Raw genomic sequence first — 17,197 nt, 5'->3', positions numbered from 1 at the left:
AAAATCACATAGTCCGCCCCTGCAAACAACCAAAACATTAGTCCTGGAAGCTAGACTTTTCCTGTTTAATCCCTGGGGTCTATTTCCAGAGGAACGTTGTTATTCGTTATTCAGGGTCATTTCAGTTTCTTCATCACTGCCATGTTGTATGTCCCTGGCTCTCTCATGCAGCTACTCTACAGTACACTTTGTCCACACCCAATTCTAGATGTTGACCTATCCTTCCTGGCTCTTGAATAACTATGATAATAATGAATAACTGTGGAAATGTTGTACTGTACAGCCTTTTAGACACATTAGACAATCATTTATGCAACTCTTTATGAAACTTTATTCAACTACAAGGGGATGGGATTTTATTGTGTATGTTTTGTAATCAAGTGTTGGTCATCAGATTTCCTTTCATCAAGAATGTTATTAGGTGCTGATTGTATATATCTCTCTAAACAATAGGCCTTATGGAACTATCTTCCAAACAAAATAGAGAATAAATAGATAGAAAGGCCAGGGATTGAGCTGGGAAACAGTCTATGCCTGAAGCTATATGGTATGCAGACATGAAGATTCTGGCTCGCATTTCCTTCTTATAGTTTGAGTCTTATCTATATCCCCTTTTATCATATCTAATTTATCACCAGTGCAAATCCACACCTACAGTATATGCACAGATTATTATGAGCTGCAATTCAGCATTGCGTAATAGTGAATGAGTCAAAGGCAAAAATGTAATGATATAGTTGTTTAACATTTTCCCTCTAAGCTTACATGTTTCTACTCCCTTGAGCCTCCTTGTGGCCCTTTCAGTCATTGCACAGGGGAACAGCAACATATGCCAAGTTATWGTTGCTTTTTGAAAAGYCYKRWTTWRKTKGKYYWWTYYTTAATCCTACTTTTTGYATCGTAAAAACACAAATKAATACCTGCCATCTTGTCTGGATTTTGAAGCCAAACTACTACAGAGGCAATTGTCGATGACCCAGGTCACAATCACATGGAAATCATGAGAAACATATACAGAAAGACATTCAGTAGCCAGACTCAAGCCCCCACAGTGACGTACGTGTTGCTTTTGGCAGTGTGGATCAGTCTTAAGGGTCTATCAGAGTAACAAAGGTGTGTAAGCACAGCAGTCTTCTAGAATATTGAACCCTTGGCGTTCATACTTTTCGAATTGTCAGTGCAGCTCAATCCATTTCTCCAACTTTTAACACATTTATATGAATAGAGGATGTGTACCGGTATATTTGTTGGTTGGTAGGCTAATTGTGGGGAGGTGCACGTTTCGCAGATGGTGGTCTCAGAGCTGGTACCTATGTCACAATGGAACGCCGGACTATCCCGTCTCAGTGTCTGGGGACTATGATTTATGCTTAGATGGTTTATCCAGAGCCATATACTCTTACCGGACAGTTTATTAGGGACACCCATCTATACTGAACAAAAATATATACGCAACATGTAAAGTGCTGGTCCAATGTTTCATGAGCTGAAGTAAAAGATCCCTGACATTTTCCATATGAACAAAAAGCTTATTTCTCTAATTTTAGCACAAATTTGTTGACATCCCTGTTAGTGAGCCTTCTGTCTTTTGTCAAGATATACCCATCCACCGGACAGGTGTGGCATATCAAGAAGCTGATGAAACAGCATGATAATTACACAGCTTCACCTTAAAATGTACAGTTTTGTCACACAACACAATGCCACAGATGTCTCCAGTTTTGAGGGAGTGTGCAATTGGCATGCTGACTGCAGGAATGTCTACCAGAGCTGTTGCCAGAGAGTTGAATGTTAATTTCTATACGATAAGCCGCATCCAACGTCGTTTTAGAGAATTTGGCAGTATGTCCAACCGGCCTCACAACCACAGAGCAGGTGTTGATGAGTATTTTTGTCTGTAATAAAGCCATTTTGTGGGGAAAAACTCATTCTGATTGGCTGGTCTGGCTCCCCAGTGGGTCGGTCTGGCTCCCAAGTGGCTGGGCCTATACCCTCCCAGGCCCACCCATGGCTGCGCCCCTGCCCAGTCATGGGAAATCCATAGACTAGGGCATAATTAATTTAAATTGACTGATTTCCTTATATGAACTGTTACTCAGCAAAATCTTTGAAATTGTTGCATGTTGCGTTTATATTTTTGTTCAGTATAGTACCGGATCGGACCCCCCTTTGCCTCCAGAACAACCGGAATTCTTCAGGGGATTCTACAAGGTGTCGAATGTTCCACAGGAATGTTGCTCCATGCCAACGCGATGGCATCACGCGGTTGCTGCAGATTGGACGGCTGTACATTCATGCTACAAACAGTCCGTTCCATCTCATCCCAAAGATCCTCTATTGCAGGGGTTCACAAACTTTTAATAGTCCCATACCCCTTCAAACATTCAACCTCCAGCTGTGTACCCCCTCTAGCACCAGGGTCAGCGCATTCTCAAATGTTGTTTTTTGCCATCATTGTAAGCCTGCCACACACACACTATACGATACATTTATTAAACATAAGAATGAGTGTGAGTTTGTCACAACCCGGCTCGTGGGAAGTGACAAAGAGCTCTTAATAGGACCAGGGCACAAATAATAATATAATAATAATCAATAATTTTGCTCTTTATTTAACCATCTTACATATAAAACCTTATTTGTTCTTCTAAAATGGTGAATATCTCACCACAGGTTAATGAGAAGGGTGTGCTTGAAAGGATGCTCATAACTCTGCAATGTTGGGTTGTATTGGAGAGTCTCAGTCTTAAATCATTTCCCACACACAGTCTGTGCCTGTATTTAGTTTTCATGCTAGTGAAGGCCGAGAATCCACTCTACATAGGTACGTGTTTGCAAAGGGCATTAGTGTCTTAACAGCACGATTTGCCAAGGCAGAATACTCTGAAATCTGGCAGTGGCTTCTGATTCAATAACATTTTCACAGAACCGCTTGTTGCAATTTCGATGAGGCTCTCTTGTTCAGATATCGGTAAGTGGACTGGAGGCAGGGCATGAAAGGGATAACGAATCCAGTTGTTTGTGTCATCTGTTTTGGGAAGGTACCTGCGTAATTGCACACCCAACTCACTCAGGTGCTTCGCTATACCGCATTTGACATTGTCCGTAAGCTTGAGGTCATTTGCACATAAAAAAATCATACAATGATGGAAAGACCTGTGTGTTGTCCTTGTTAATGCAGACAGAGATCAGCTCCAACTTCTTAATCATAGCCTCAATGTTGTCCCGCACATTGAATATAGTTGCTGAGAGTCCCTGTAATCCTAGATTCAGATCATTCAGATGAGAAAAAACATCACCCAGATAGGCCAGTCGTGTGAGAAACTCGCCATCATGCAAGCGGTCAGACAAGTGAAAATTATGGTCAGTAAAGAAAACATTAAGCTCGTCTCTCAATTTAAAAAAACGTGTCAATACTTTGCCCATTGATTACCAGCGTTACATGGTCGCTGCCCATATCATTGCATAGTGCAGAAAATACACGATAGTTTAGGGGCCTTGCTTTAACAAAGTTAACCATTTTCACTGTAGGGTCCAAAACGTATTTCAAGCTGTCAGGCATTCCTTTGGCAGCAAGAGCCTCTCGGTGGATGCTGCAGTGTACCCAAATGGCGTAGACAGCAACTGCTTGCATGCGCGTTACCACTCCACTATGTCTTCCTTCATGGCTTTTGCGCCATCAGTACAGATACCAACACATCTTGACCACCAAAGTCCATTTGATGTCACAAAGCTGTCCAATACTTTAAAAATATCCTCTACTGTTGTCCTGGTTTCCAGTGGTTTGCAGAAGAGGATGTCTTCCTTAATTGACCCCCTATAAACGTAACAGACATATACCAGGAGCTGTGCCAGGCCCACCACGTCTGTTGACTCATCCAGCTGTAATACATAGAATTCTCTGGCTTATATGCGAAGCAGTAATTGTTTCAAAACATCTCCTGCCATGTCACTGATGCATCTTGAAACAGTATTGTTTGATGAAGGCATTGTCTTTATAGTTTTTTGGGCCTTTCCCCCAGCATTGTCCCAGCCATATCCGCTGCAGCAGGAAGATTTAAGTCCTCCACAATAGTACGGTGCTTGCCTGTCCTAGCCACTCGGTAGCTCACCATATAAGACTCTTCTTCGCCCCTTCTTATTAATGGTGTCTGTTGCTTTTATACATGTCTTACTACTCGAAAGTTGTCTTAATTCTTTGTAATTTTTGAGCAAACGGAATGAGCAGCAGCTACGTTTGGCTACATACGGACCGTTAGTGGAATTCCCGCGAGAGAGTAATGGTTAATGTGATTGGATGTTAGTTATTTGACTTGGCTACCTGTATTTTACGTTGTGTTGTTATTTTGCTGAACAATTTTATTTTTGGCAGTGAAACGAGGCTACTCAGGCGAAAAAATAACCTCACCCAAATGTATAGTCCCGTTGGAAAATATAAATAGACTGTTTGAAAATGTGAAGAATATTTTTGTACATTTAAAAATATACATATTATTATTATATATATTTTTAAAATGTGAATCACATTTTTATTCGGCGTACCCCCGACGGCATTGTGCGTACCTCTGGGGGTACGCGTACCCCAGTTTGGGAATACCTGCTCTATTGGGTTGAGGTCTGGGGACTGCGCAGGCCACTCAAAGTGAACTGCTGTCATGTTCCAGGCAATGTGTTTCCACTCCTCAATTGTCCAGTGTTGGTGATCTTGTGCCCACTGGAGCCACTTCGTCTTGTTTTTAGCTGATAGGAGTGGAACCCGGTGTGGTCGTCTGCTGTAATAGCCCATCCGTGTCAAGGATTGACGAGTTGTGCGATTCGAGATGTCATTCTACACACCACTGTTGGTTGTACTGTGCAGTTTGTGGCTCTCCTGTTAGCATGCATGATTCTTTCCTTTCTCCTTCGACCTCTGTCATCAACAAGCATCTTTCGCCCACAGCACTGCCGCTGACTGGATATTTTTATTTTGCAGCACCATTCTCCTTAAACCCTAGACATTGTCATGCGTGAAAAGCCCAGGAGGGTGGACATTTCTGAGATATTGGATCCGGCGTGCCTGGCACCGATGATCATACCATACTCAAAGTCGCAAAGGTCACTCGTTTTGCCCATTCTAACGGTCAATGAACAGTAACTGAATGCCTCGATGCCTGCTTTATATAGCAAGCCACGGCCACGCGACAAACTGTCTGTAGGCCAGTTTCCTTCGCTATTATGCCTGCCGAACACCTGCCCTCGCCGTCGTTAACAGAATTTCAGGAAAACAGTGCCACAACAGGTGGAGGCGAAGGACACTGGGAGACTCTCAATGGCATACTCCTCGCCCATTGGATGAGAAAGCCAGAGGTCCCTCCCCTCTGATGGATTTTGAGAAGGAGGCGAGGATAGAGGAGAGAGGATGCGAAGAGTATGCAATTGAGAGTCCCCTTTTGTATACCATTGTCCTAGCTAGCTAGCTACCGTGTCATCCCCACCTCTTCTTCTGTGGGGTTTATCGCCAGTTGGCATCCAACGATAAGGTGCATTACCGCCACCTACTGTACTGGAGCGCCCACGCCTCCCACCTGTGTATGCGAGTCCTCGACCAATAGAAGTATCAAGAGGTGTTCCTACAGATGCAGGAATGCCCCGAAATGCAGGCTGCAATTGTACCGTTCTCGAAAATTTGGGGCTCATATTTTGGAAACATAGTTTAAGTATTTATTTTATTACGCCTTCTTTTTGCTGACTGCAAGTCAAGGCAAAAAGGCTGATCTCTGATGGACACACGCTGAAGAACCTTTCAACAGATAAAGGTTGCGCAACCAATGGTTGTGTGCCACGTCATTGACTGTACAGAATTGTCTAAACTTGTCTTTGGCTTCCCGCTTGATTTTGAATGAAATTCTTCCGCTGTTCTGATTGGCTGCTGCAGCTCTGTAATAGAATGACCTTATTTGTCTGTGTTCCGGTTCAACCGAGGTACCGGGTTAACTCTGGTCTTGTTCCCCTGCTCAGACATTGCATGCATCAACCAATGGTTAGGTGCAATGTCATTGACTGTGCCATCAGGCACCAGATCACTATAATGTTTGGGGCGCATTCCTCTGCCCAGGCATTGCTGACACCTGCCAGATCTTACAATGCCTGGATAGGTATTTTACGTATCAGCTAACCACATCATATGTTATGTTATAATCTGTCAGTTGATGACACAGTTGATGACGTGGCACACAACCATTGGTTGATGCATGCAACATCTGAGCAGTGGAGCGTGACCACGATGTTGTTGTCTGAAATACCAATCCAGGCGTTGTAAGATCTGGCATGTGTCAGCAATGTCTGAGTATGGGAACATGACCAGTGACTGCATTTGTTTTGTAAAAAGCGGGCAGCCTCCCGTGCATGAGCCCAGACACGGTCAGGTAGAAATATGATTTGGAGAAACAACATGTCATTATGTTTTTGGGCAAATTATTCCAGAGCTAATTGAAATCAAATGTCTGCTAATTAAACATCAATCTGACAATCCAATTTCTGTAGGCATATGTGGTTGTTGTGGCATAGATTAATAGGTTTGTTGCCAAGTTTTCAATTTGTAATTTTGCAAATAGGCCTTAAATCAAGTGATTTAGAATGGTAATAAGACATGTTCTGTTGTAACAACTTTACAGGGTTGCAATAGCCGTTTGCAACTGTGTGGTTGTTTGGTACAGTAAAACTTTTGAAATGTGTGTGCTTGCTTAAGTTGTCTAAAGAATACATTAGGTATTTGACTGTAATCCATTGTTCAGATATCTGTTTAATTGTATCTGTCCCTCCACACCATCTCAAGCTATTTAAGACATTCAATAATTTTCACATGTAAAACCCCTCTTAGTTATCCTAAGCCTAATTTGGTCACATGGAGCTGAGTGGCGGACGTATTGGAAAACTGCTGCCCTGTGCAGTGCTGGGTAATTCGGCAATGGGGCTTATAGCCGGACATCTTTATTGAGAGTTTTGCTGGCTTTCTGTAAAGGTTAAGTGGTCTCATCATAAAGTCATTTTGGGTTTACCCTCTGCTGGATTCTGCATTTCTATGGAATTATAGTGGTTCCACATGCCAGTTGCCGCTTCTAGCAACACTGGTCCATTGCCATAACAATAGCATAGTTGACTAATAGGTCCCAGAAAACAACAGTCCCTGCAAAGCAAGAATGTTGAATAAAATGTCTGCCAGTTGTCTGGGTGGTTGGTCCTTATGCAGCGGGTTTGTCGTTTGTAGTTTAGGGTGTAATTTGCTCCAGGCCTGACAATGTGCCTTTCAACTAATCTATTTGGTGTTCCAGCGGGTTTGTCGTTTGTAGTTTAGGGTGTAATTTGCTCCAGGCCTGACAATGTGCCTTTCAACTAATCTATTTGGTGTTCCAACCCTCAGGAGACTATGAGAAAGGAGTAGGCCACCTGACCAATCTTTGTGTGCTGGCAACGCCAGAAGCTTCTCCAGTGGACTTTACCACCTCCTGTGTTCCAGATTTAGCTGAAACTGCCCACCATTAGCTAGGTGAGGATGTTCTCCCATTAGAAGCAAGGTTTAGAGTACCACCAACTGCTGGGCCAGTTCCTGGCTGACAAACAGACCCATTCACCTGTGTCTGGAAGACCGCTAACCCCTCCTAATTGACCAGCAGATGGCCAGCCATGCCCTTTGGTTACTGAGCTAAGCCCCCCCCCCACCTCCAGAACCACCAGCTTAGTATTCCACGGGCAGCCAGGGGTCCAATGCCATGCCACTGCCTGCAGTCCCCTGATGGGGCGGCGCTAAGCCCCTCTGCCTCCACCTACACCCTCCAACCTCTCAGAACTCCTAATGAACAGAATTTCACTTTTTGAAATATGTTCCGTATTTGGAATGGCTGTAGGAAATTCCCACCACTACCCTTGACTGACTTTCCCCATTACCCAATACTCATCCAGTTCCTGCAGCAGAGGCGGGACTTCCTTCGCACCCTTTAAATAGACTCACCTATGGCTAATCAGTGTGGTGGCCTGGCAAACTGTTCAGTTCAGTTCAGTTGTGTTGTTAGTTTTATTCATTTTCAACTTCTCATTTACCTTTTGGATGCGTTATAGTTTGTATAATCTTGTATCTTTGATTTGATCACATTTATTATGATCGTTAGCTTAACTGATTGTTGCCATGTGCTCGTTGTACCTAAGTAACTCCTTACCTTAGGATGTATGTTGTATATATTAATTAATTTACTTACATGCTGTTTCATACAGTATAGTTAAATAAAGGTTCAATTAAAAATATACACACTACCGTTCAAAAGTTTGGGGTCACTTAGAAATGTCCTTGTTTTTCAAAGAAAAGCAACAGTTTTCAGCTATGCTAACATAATTTTTAATGATCAATTAGCCTTTTAAAATGATAAACTTGGATTAGCTAACACAACGTGCCATTGGAACACAGGAGTGATGGTTGCTGATAATGGGCCTCTGTACGCTTATGTAGATTTTCCATAAAAAATCTGCCGTTTCCAGCTACAATAGTCATTTACAACATGACCAATGTCTACACTGTATTTCTGATCAATTTTAAGTTACAAAAACTACTCGGCATCTGACCGTAAGGGGCTACAGAGGGTAGTGCGTATGGCCCAGTACATCACTGGGGCCAAACTTCCTGCCATCCAGGACTTATATAATAGGCGGTGTCAGAGGAAGGCCCAAAAAATTGTCAGAAACTCCAGTCACCCAAGTCATAGACTGTTTCTCTGCTACCGCACGGCAAGCGGTACCGGAGCGCCAAGTCTAGGACCAAAAGGCTCCTTAACAGCATCTACCCCCAAACCATAAGACTGCTGAACAATTAATAAAATGGCCACCAGACTATTTACATTGACCCCCCTCCCCCCTTTGTGTTGTACACTGCTGCTACTCGCTGTTTATTATCTATGCATAGTCACTTCACACCTACCTCCATGTACAAATGACCTCGACTAACCTGTACCCCCGCACATTGACTCGGTACCGGTACCTCCTATATATAGCCTCATTATTGTTATTTTATTTTGTTACTTTTTAGTATTTTTTACTTTAGTTTATTTGGTAAATCTTTTCTTTACTCTTTCTTGAACTGTACTGTTGGCTAAGGGCTTGTAAGTAAGCATTTCACAGTAAGGTCTACACTTGTATTCGGGGCATGTGACAAATAAAGTTTGATTTGATATCACCCCTTTCCTTCCTACCATATAAATTGGGAATTGGCCCTTTAACTGTGCCTCTATATCCTCCTGTGTTATCAACACAGCGCCACAGTAGCCCACACGACCAGCATGTTCACCTCCAAATACAGTCCTACCAACCACAACCAGAACAATACAAATGTTCCGCCCAGTTTTTTTAAGGCTTGCTGTTTATTAATCTTTTCCTACAACAGCAAATTACAGAAGCAGTATTGAAAATAAAAGTATTTTTTTTTTTGTAAAAAAAATGTGCACAAAATTTGAATGACAGTACAAAACGAAGCGCTAATAATCCAGGTAAATGGGGACATAACTATAGGAATTTTGTTCCTTTTTCAATAATGAAAACATCTCAATTTGTACATTTCTGAATTATATCACAATCTGAAACTATAAAAAAGAAGAAAGAAAATGAACACAGTTTTTTTCAGTTTTAGATTTTCTTTACAAATGAATGCTATAAACACAAACTTCTTAAATATATTTATCAGTGCAACATTGTTTCTTTTTAGTTTCCACACTACAGTATCCTTTTCTCTAGTTACCAGACTGAGGATACTGTCCTCAACGCTGAATGCACAAAACATTAAGCATTGCAAAGTGGGACATCAAACCTGAAATGAACAAAAGCCAAGCTGAGCATGTGTTCACCACGGCACACGACATAGTACACGGATATAGCAGATGTCCTCCTGTTCAACATCATTATGTCTCTGATTGTTGTGGTGTAGAAAATCCAATGGGCCTTTCCAATGGTCAAGTCCTCCTTACACCTTTACTTCCCCATCCAAAACTCTTTTGGAGCATTGCTAAATCCATCGGTAGGTCTCAAGAGATTTCAGAGTTCACATTGACGCAAGATATGCAACTTCAGCTGAAAAACATGTATAAAAATGAACCATCAAACATTGCAGTTTCTATAGTCAACCCACCTTCCCCTTTTTGAAATTGCCGGGAGTCCATTCCAGTCAGTGCAACGCAAGAGGTCAATTTCCTGTGAACGTTCATTGAAAAAGGTGTGGAGGTGGTTGAAATGCTGCGGACCGTCCAGTAGTAGTGTGCTGATCACAAACCCCTCCCCAAGTAGAAGAGGTATCCAATCATCCTTTGGTAAAGACAACAGGGCGAGTGACCTGATTCGCCATGCATGACGACATCACTCGACCGCTTAGCTCTGTACCAGCGTCCTTCCCTTATGACATCAGCCCTGACATCACAACGTTTGGCTGCTACACGTTTTATAGACGTAAACCTAGGCCGTAGTGTGTCCAATATGTGACAACACAATACAAACCTATGATCATGATTATGAAAATCTTGCCTGCTGTGTGAACGTCAGCTGTGAAAGCCATTCTTCAGTAAGCCCCCCTCAGCCTAAATCACGCTAGAGAGGATTTAGACGTCGAATGACAAAGTGCATTCTAAGTCGCAATGTTTTTTTTTTGTAGGACAATCCACAGATGCCTGGGAAAGGAGATACCTAGTCAGTTGCACAACTGAATGCATTCAACCGAAATGTGTCTTGCGCATTAAAGCCCTCTGAAGGGGGCTGCCTTAATCGACATCCACGGCACACAGTTGTTTTGGGGGTAAACCGCCTTGCTCAAGGGCAGAACAGCAGATTTTTCCACCTTGCCAGCTCAGGGATTCAAACAAGCAACCTTTCGGTTCGCTGTCCCAACACTCTAACCCGCTAGACTACCTGCTACCCCATACCTATGGAACTGGAGGCGGTCAACTCCACTGGTCAACTCATGTAGCTAAAGCAAAGCAAAAGCAATGGTTGTTTTTTGGTATGCTGGCAGACAGACATTCCATATATCTTCCTCTACTGCTGCTGTTGATATGAGAATAGAGGACAGACCCTGTGTGAGGGGAGGAGGATAGGGGTGTGTGGCTGCCATATGTTCATTTGTGTATTGAAGTTAATAACATGAATACAACTGTTTGTCTTTTTTCATTTGTGTTTATGAGGGGACAACTTCTTCGTTGTCCCCTCCATGGTGTCATGAAGTGGATTGCATCTAGAAAACGTAGATGCCATTGACTGCTCAGTCAGACTGAACAAGCAAGTGTTCTCTGAGTGTGCACTGAATTGTCATAACAGCGGTCTATCTTCACACAGCACACAGAGTCTGCTCTCTCTTCTGGAGAGCAACGAAATGAAACAAAAAAAACACAACACTTCACTCTTCACAACAACAGTCAAACGATTGTATTTACAACACACAACCCATTGAAAAAAGGGATACTGCAGCTTTTTTTTTGACCTTTTACTTTCTTAAAAAAGGGCATTAAAATATATTAAAACTTATATACAATATTATGTGTGTCTGGGACAGAGAGAGAAAAGCGCCATGGAGGGATTGGATTGGATCATGTTTTGCAGACTTGATTATTAGCTCATTGAAAGCCTCTGCTTTAGTTTTCAGATCATTATCATAACGTTGTCAGAACTTAATGGAGGAAAAAACGCCAACTAAGATGTATTAAAGGCACTGTCAGAACCATCTACTGCCAAGGGGCGTGACCGTTACCCTTAACCTCTGATCCGCACCTGTAGACAGAGGCAGAGGGCAGGGGTCATAAGGGGGGGCACGCCCTGCTTCTATCCCCCCATGTGGCAGTACAACCAACAACATTGTCAGTTAAGGTTCATTTTGGATTTTGATACTTCTCTTTCAACACAAAAATAACAACTTTGATTTAAAATAATAATAACAAAATGGTTTCTTCCTCCCAGAAAATGATAAATACTTTAAACATTATAATCATTAAATTGGTCTCAACACCAGCATCCGATTGTAAAAATGAATGAAAATCAAATAGAAAAATTAAAATAATCATCTAATCATCTGTACAGATTTTTTCTCCTGTATTTAATTTTGTACACAGTGTCCCCTACTGGTAGGTTCCTGTTACTGCAGCTCCTGAGAAAAGCAATGGATCAGTCACAACCTCCCATTGGTTCCTGAACCTGGGCCTCCTCCAATGAGAGGCTTCCGGCAGTCCCTTTAGGCCCGGCAACTTATTGAGTCTTGGCTATGCCTACAGTCTTGTGCACTCCCCACACGCACGTCTCACTTCCCCCTTCCTATTCACGCCTCTGTGTATGAGTTCTGTGAATTGAGTTTGTCCTTCTTTAGCTTGACTCCATCCACCAGCTCAAAGTTATAGTTCTCCAGAGCGGATAAGTTCCTGTCGGACATGTGGCCGTGTGAGCAGGCACAGTAGAGGACGACCCCACAGATGGCCCCCAGGAAGACCCCTAGGGCGCTCATAGCGATGATGGTGATGAGGATAGGGTCCAGTGTCTTGAGCATGTTACCTGCACCGCCACTGACACCGTTCAGGATCTCATTGTTCTCCACGATCTCAGGGAAGTCTGTGATGTCCACAACTGCAGGAGAGAATGGGCAGAAGAGGGTGAGTAGACTGGCGTAATGTGACCTATAAGGACAACATTTATCTCCTATTCAACCGTCCCACTATTCGGTGAAATCTACAGCTTTGCAGATAGCTGTTGCATATGTTTGGACAATGTTTTTTTTGCGTATATTTGCTTATTTTTCAACACTAAATCCCTATGCTGTGTGTAACAGAGAAGAGAGAGTGAAGAAGAGGTTGAGCAGATGGACGTATTAGTGAAATCTGTGGTAATCTCGTAAACGTTTTGTATCAATATGTAATAGGGTGACTTACTGATCTCATTGAATCTGTCTTCAGGCAGCATGGGCTCTGTAGGAACATCAGGATCTGTTGAGGAAGAGAGAGATAGTTAGAAAAGTCCTTCCCTCCAGCGCAATAGTAGAAAAATCATTTCACTCTTTACACTGAACATGATATAGAGGGCCGGTTTCCCAGACACAGATTAAACCTAGTCCTGGACAAAAAAAAAGCACCTTCAAAGGAGAGTCTGCTTTTTAGTCCAGGACTATGCTTAATCTGTGTCTGGGAAACCGGCCCTAAATGTTAGGACTGTACAGACTGGTGTTCTTAGGTCACTGGCTCAAATCCGGCTTGAACGATCAACGTAGCAAAGAAACACTCACCCTTGCAGTCAGCCATGTTCAGATTGTCCAGGATCTTGATATCGTCCACAGCGATATCACCCCAGCTCTTCCTCTCCACCAACCCTTCAATCACCACCTGGAAGAAAGAGAGAACAACCTTTTAATAACTTTAATAACCTCTCAACAACTCATTTCCCAATTTAAATCACCTCGCTAATCACCAAGTAGCACTACTCAAACTAAACGTGCCCTGCAATTAAAACAGTGTTGCATTTATACATATCAAACATACATTACATGATCAAAAGTATGTGGACACTCGTCGAACATCTCATTCCAAAATAATGAGCATTAATATGGAGTTGGTCCCCTCTTTGCTGCTGTAACAGTCTTCACTCTGAATCGTCATAGTATGCTGTAGCATTAAGATTTTCCTTCACTGGAACTAAGGGTCCTAGCCCGAACCCTGAAAAACAGCCCCAGACCATTATTCCTCCTCCACCAAACTTTACAGTTGGTACTATGCATTGGGGCAGCTAGCGTTTTCCTGGCATCTACCAAACCCAGATTGGTCCATCGGACTGCCAGATGGTGAAGGGTGATTCATCACTCCAGAGAACGCGTTTCCACTGCTCCAGAGTCCAATGGCGGTGAGCTTTACATCACTCCAGCCGACGGTTGGCATTGCGCATGGTGATCTTAGGCTTGCGTGCGGCTGCTCGGCCATTGAACCCCATTTCATGAAGCTCCTGTCAAACAGTTATTGTGCTGACATTACTTCCAGAGGCAGTTTGGAACTCGGTAGTGAGTGTTGCAACCGAGGACTGATGATTTTTATGCGCTATGTGCTTCAGCACCCGGCGGTTCCGTTCTGTGATCTTGTGTGGCCTACCACTTCTCGGCTGAGCCGTTGTTGCTCCTAGACGTTTCCACTTCACAATAACAGCACTTACAGTTGACCGGGGCAGCTCTAGCAGGGCATAAATTTGACAAACTGACTTGTTGGAAAGGTGGCATCCTATGACGGTGCCACATTGAAAATCACTGAGCTCTTCAGTAAGGCCATTCTAATGCCAATGATTATCTATGGTGATTGCATGGCTGTGTGCTTGGTTTTATACACTTGTCAGCAACGAGTGGGGCTGAAAAAGGCAGAATCCTCTGATTTGAAAGGGTTGTTCACATACTTTTGTATATATAATGTAGTTGTAATGTATATGAGACATACGACATTGATCTGTCCAATCCTATAGATCAGAAACTCTCTCTCCATACCTGATAGGGTTTACTGGAGTGCGGCACCAGCACGCGTCCCTCTCTCCAGCGGTTGCCCTGGTGACCGCTGACGGTCCACAGCAGTATGTCGGCCATGCCGTCCACCGTCTCCTTCCTCTGTTTGATGTGTAGCGTGCCGATGTGCGAGCCAAACATGTGGTACCAGAACGAGACGCACAGGTCAGACTGACCGACTGTCACCACCGGACTGACCAGCCTAGCAACCTCCGTTTCCTGGGCGCCCGTCGCTAGTGTGTAGATGAAATTACCGGATCCACCTGGATGGGACATGACAAGGGGGAAGGGCCAATGACAAAAGGAATATGTGACGCCATCACTCTTCAGCTAAAAGGCAGTGGTGGGAAAACAAATCACCGAGTGGCAAACCTTGGTTCTGACAGTTCGAATACGTGTGACCAGCTTTGTCACGAAGCACTTTGAAAAATAGATTGTGTGTGATACAATGTGTCAGAAGACTAGGTCAACTGGATATAAATGACTTACACAGTTATCATTAGCTTACGTTGTTGTTGATGTGTCTGTGTGTACCTGTGTGGTCCATGTTGGGTCCAGTGTTGAGCGTGGGCGTGCCGCTGGACTGTATCTGCCATCTGAAGCCGCTGTCCTCTGAGGTCCAACCACAGAACGAGGGGTCATTGGCCCAGCCAAAGTCACACGCAAACCACAGGAACGCTGCAGAGCAAGGAGGGGGGCAGATCACAGGTCAGTGTGTCATATAGAGACACATATAAATATTGTAGATTCTGTAGTAGGCCAGGCCACAAACTGGTTGAAATAGACCATTGTATAAACATGACTCAGAGGTGATTTGGGATGACCTGAGGGCTCACTAGATTAGATACAGTGAGTGTTGTGGAGATGATTTATTTGGGTAAATCACTAGAGGGAAGCAGAGAACTGTGAAACTCAAATATCAGAAGAAAAGGCTCTTGAGCTTCATAAAAAACCTACGAGACACAGCGAGAGGGAGAGACAATGAGAGGAGGGTAAATCCTGCCGGAATAGGGTGGATGGGGGGTGGGACTTTGCACGGAGATGATGAATAAATCCAGTTAATGTTCTCTTTTAATAAACAGAGCGCATGAACAGGATATGGGCTTATAAAAAAGATGTACCATGACAATAAGATAGCAGGAGAGGAGAGAGATGGAGAGAGAGAGAGAGAGAGAGAGAGAGAGAGAGAGAGAGAGAGAGAGAAAGCGAGTATGTGTGTGTGTTCACAGCAGCCTACTGAGAGATGACTTAGAGAGAGAGAAGAGAGGTATTGAGTGTTTCTGCGCTCACTGCGCGTGTCTCTATACGTATGCTAATGTCGATCTATTAGTTTGGTGTGACGCTAAGCTATGGTCGCGAGGTAGTTTATGTTTTTAGGGCTTCTTATACGGAGCTTACTCAGTGTTTTACTATAGGCTCTACGCTTACTGTTGACGCTGTTTATGGGTGGTGTGTAGTGTTCACCTCGCCTCAGTGGTTCACTTCAGGCTATCGGGTCCGCTTCTACTGTTCTGTTGACAGGTGGAAGACGGTAGCTCTCATCCCCTCACACAGTCGTCTAGTAGTTTTACAGCAGATTGTTTTGTCTTGCCAGTGGGGTAGTTGGCCTGCGCTATAACTGTCTATAGGGCTCATGTTTTCTCACTAGGCATATAGGAGGATAGCAGCTACATACTGTGGCTTAGTCTAACAGTGTGTATGTGTCTCGGATCTGCAAGGTTCAGAGCTACAGTAGTCATATATTGCCATAAGAGGACACTCTACTCTGGACGTGATGTGTACATGCCATGACCCGGTAAGTCCAGTAGTTACACGGACCTCCCGATAGTGTGTTTTATAATACTGAAGCAACCTTTGTGTTTGTGTCTGATTTCGACCTGGGTGTAGTGTGGCTGTTAAGATCGTGAGTGTGAGGTCTCTAGGATGATTATTGTTAGATTGATTGAGGGATTCACTATGTTCTGCTGTGGCGGTAGTAGTTCGGGTCAGAAATAGCTGTTTTGTTATTTAGATTACTTTTCCCTGGTCATGTCTGGTAGTTACTGACAGAAAAGTATCTGTCTCTTAGGTTATTCCATGCAGATGTGAACTGTGGGGCTGCTCATCCTTACAGAGAGCTTGTCACTATCCCTGCTCCAATCCTCCTTAGAATGGAAAAACCAAAAACCTCTTAATTGGGAACAGGATTTCTTCAGAGAAAATGTGTCTGTGTGCCTGAAATTGTGGTTCCACATGGAATTCCATCCTTTGTGTTTAATGGGTAAATATATTCTGCTGCCTGCAGAAACTAGTTAAAACCCAGAGATTATTAAGGGAATATTGGCTCACATTTTTTTATTTCTTGTGAGAGCTGGGGCCTTAGCGCTTGCACAGACACAGACATACAGGCTTTCAGAGGCAGAGCTGACATCCTTAACATATCTCCCTTGTGCGTCTTCTTTGGAAGTCTCTTTCTTTATCCAATTTGATAACAAAACGAAGCTCCCCATCGCCCCACTATTACATACATACTGTACTCTCAGAAGGCATTTCAGCTCTGTGTGGGTTGTGTGTGTGTGTGTGTGTGTGTGTGTGTGTGTGTGTGTGTGTGTGTGGTGTTGTTGGTGTGTGTGTGTGTGTGTGTGTGTGGTGTGTGTGGTGTGTGTGTGTGTGTGTGTGTGTGTGTCGGGGGGGCTCATTATA

At 43.5% G+C, this 17,197-nt stretch overlaps 1 protein-coding gene across 1 annotated transcript in view; it reads right to left on the bottom strand.

Annotated features, from left to right (window-relative positions):
- Positions 1-9,350: 9,350 nt before the first annotated feature.
- LOC111973563 (neuropilin-1a-like) overlaps positions 9,351-17,197 on the bottom strand; it is an 88,316-nt gene continuing 80,469 nt past the window's right edge. Inside the window, 5 exon segments of the mRNA XM_070446814.1 lie at positions 9,351-12,612; positions 12,915-12,968; positions 13,265-13,361; positions 14,501-14,778; positions 15,050-15,222. Coding sequence (XP_070302915.1) covers positions 12,311-12,612; positions 12,915-12,968; positions 13,265-13,361; positions 14,501-14,778; positions 15,050-15,222 — 904 coding nt within the window. The 3' untranslated portion in view covers positions 9,351-12,310.

Source organism: Salvelinus sp. IW2-2015, linkage group LG14 (genome assembly GCF_002910315.2).
Source record: "Salvelinus sp. IW2-2015 linkage group LG14, ASM291031v2, whole genome shotgun sequence".
NCBI lineage: Eukaryota > Metazoa > Chordata > Actinopteri > Salmoniformes > Salmonidae > Salvelinus > Salvelinus sp. IW2-2015.
The sequence above is the reverse complement of the archived record's forward strand: the minus strand, read 5'-3'. Positions and strand labels throughout refer to the sequence as shown.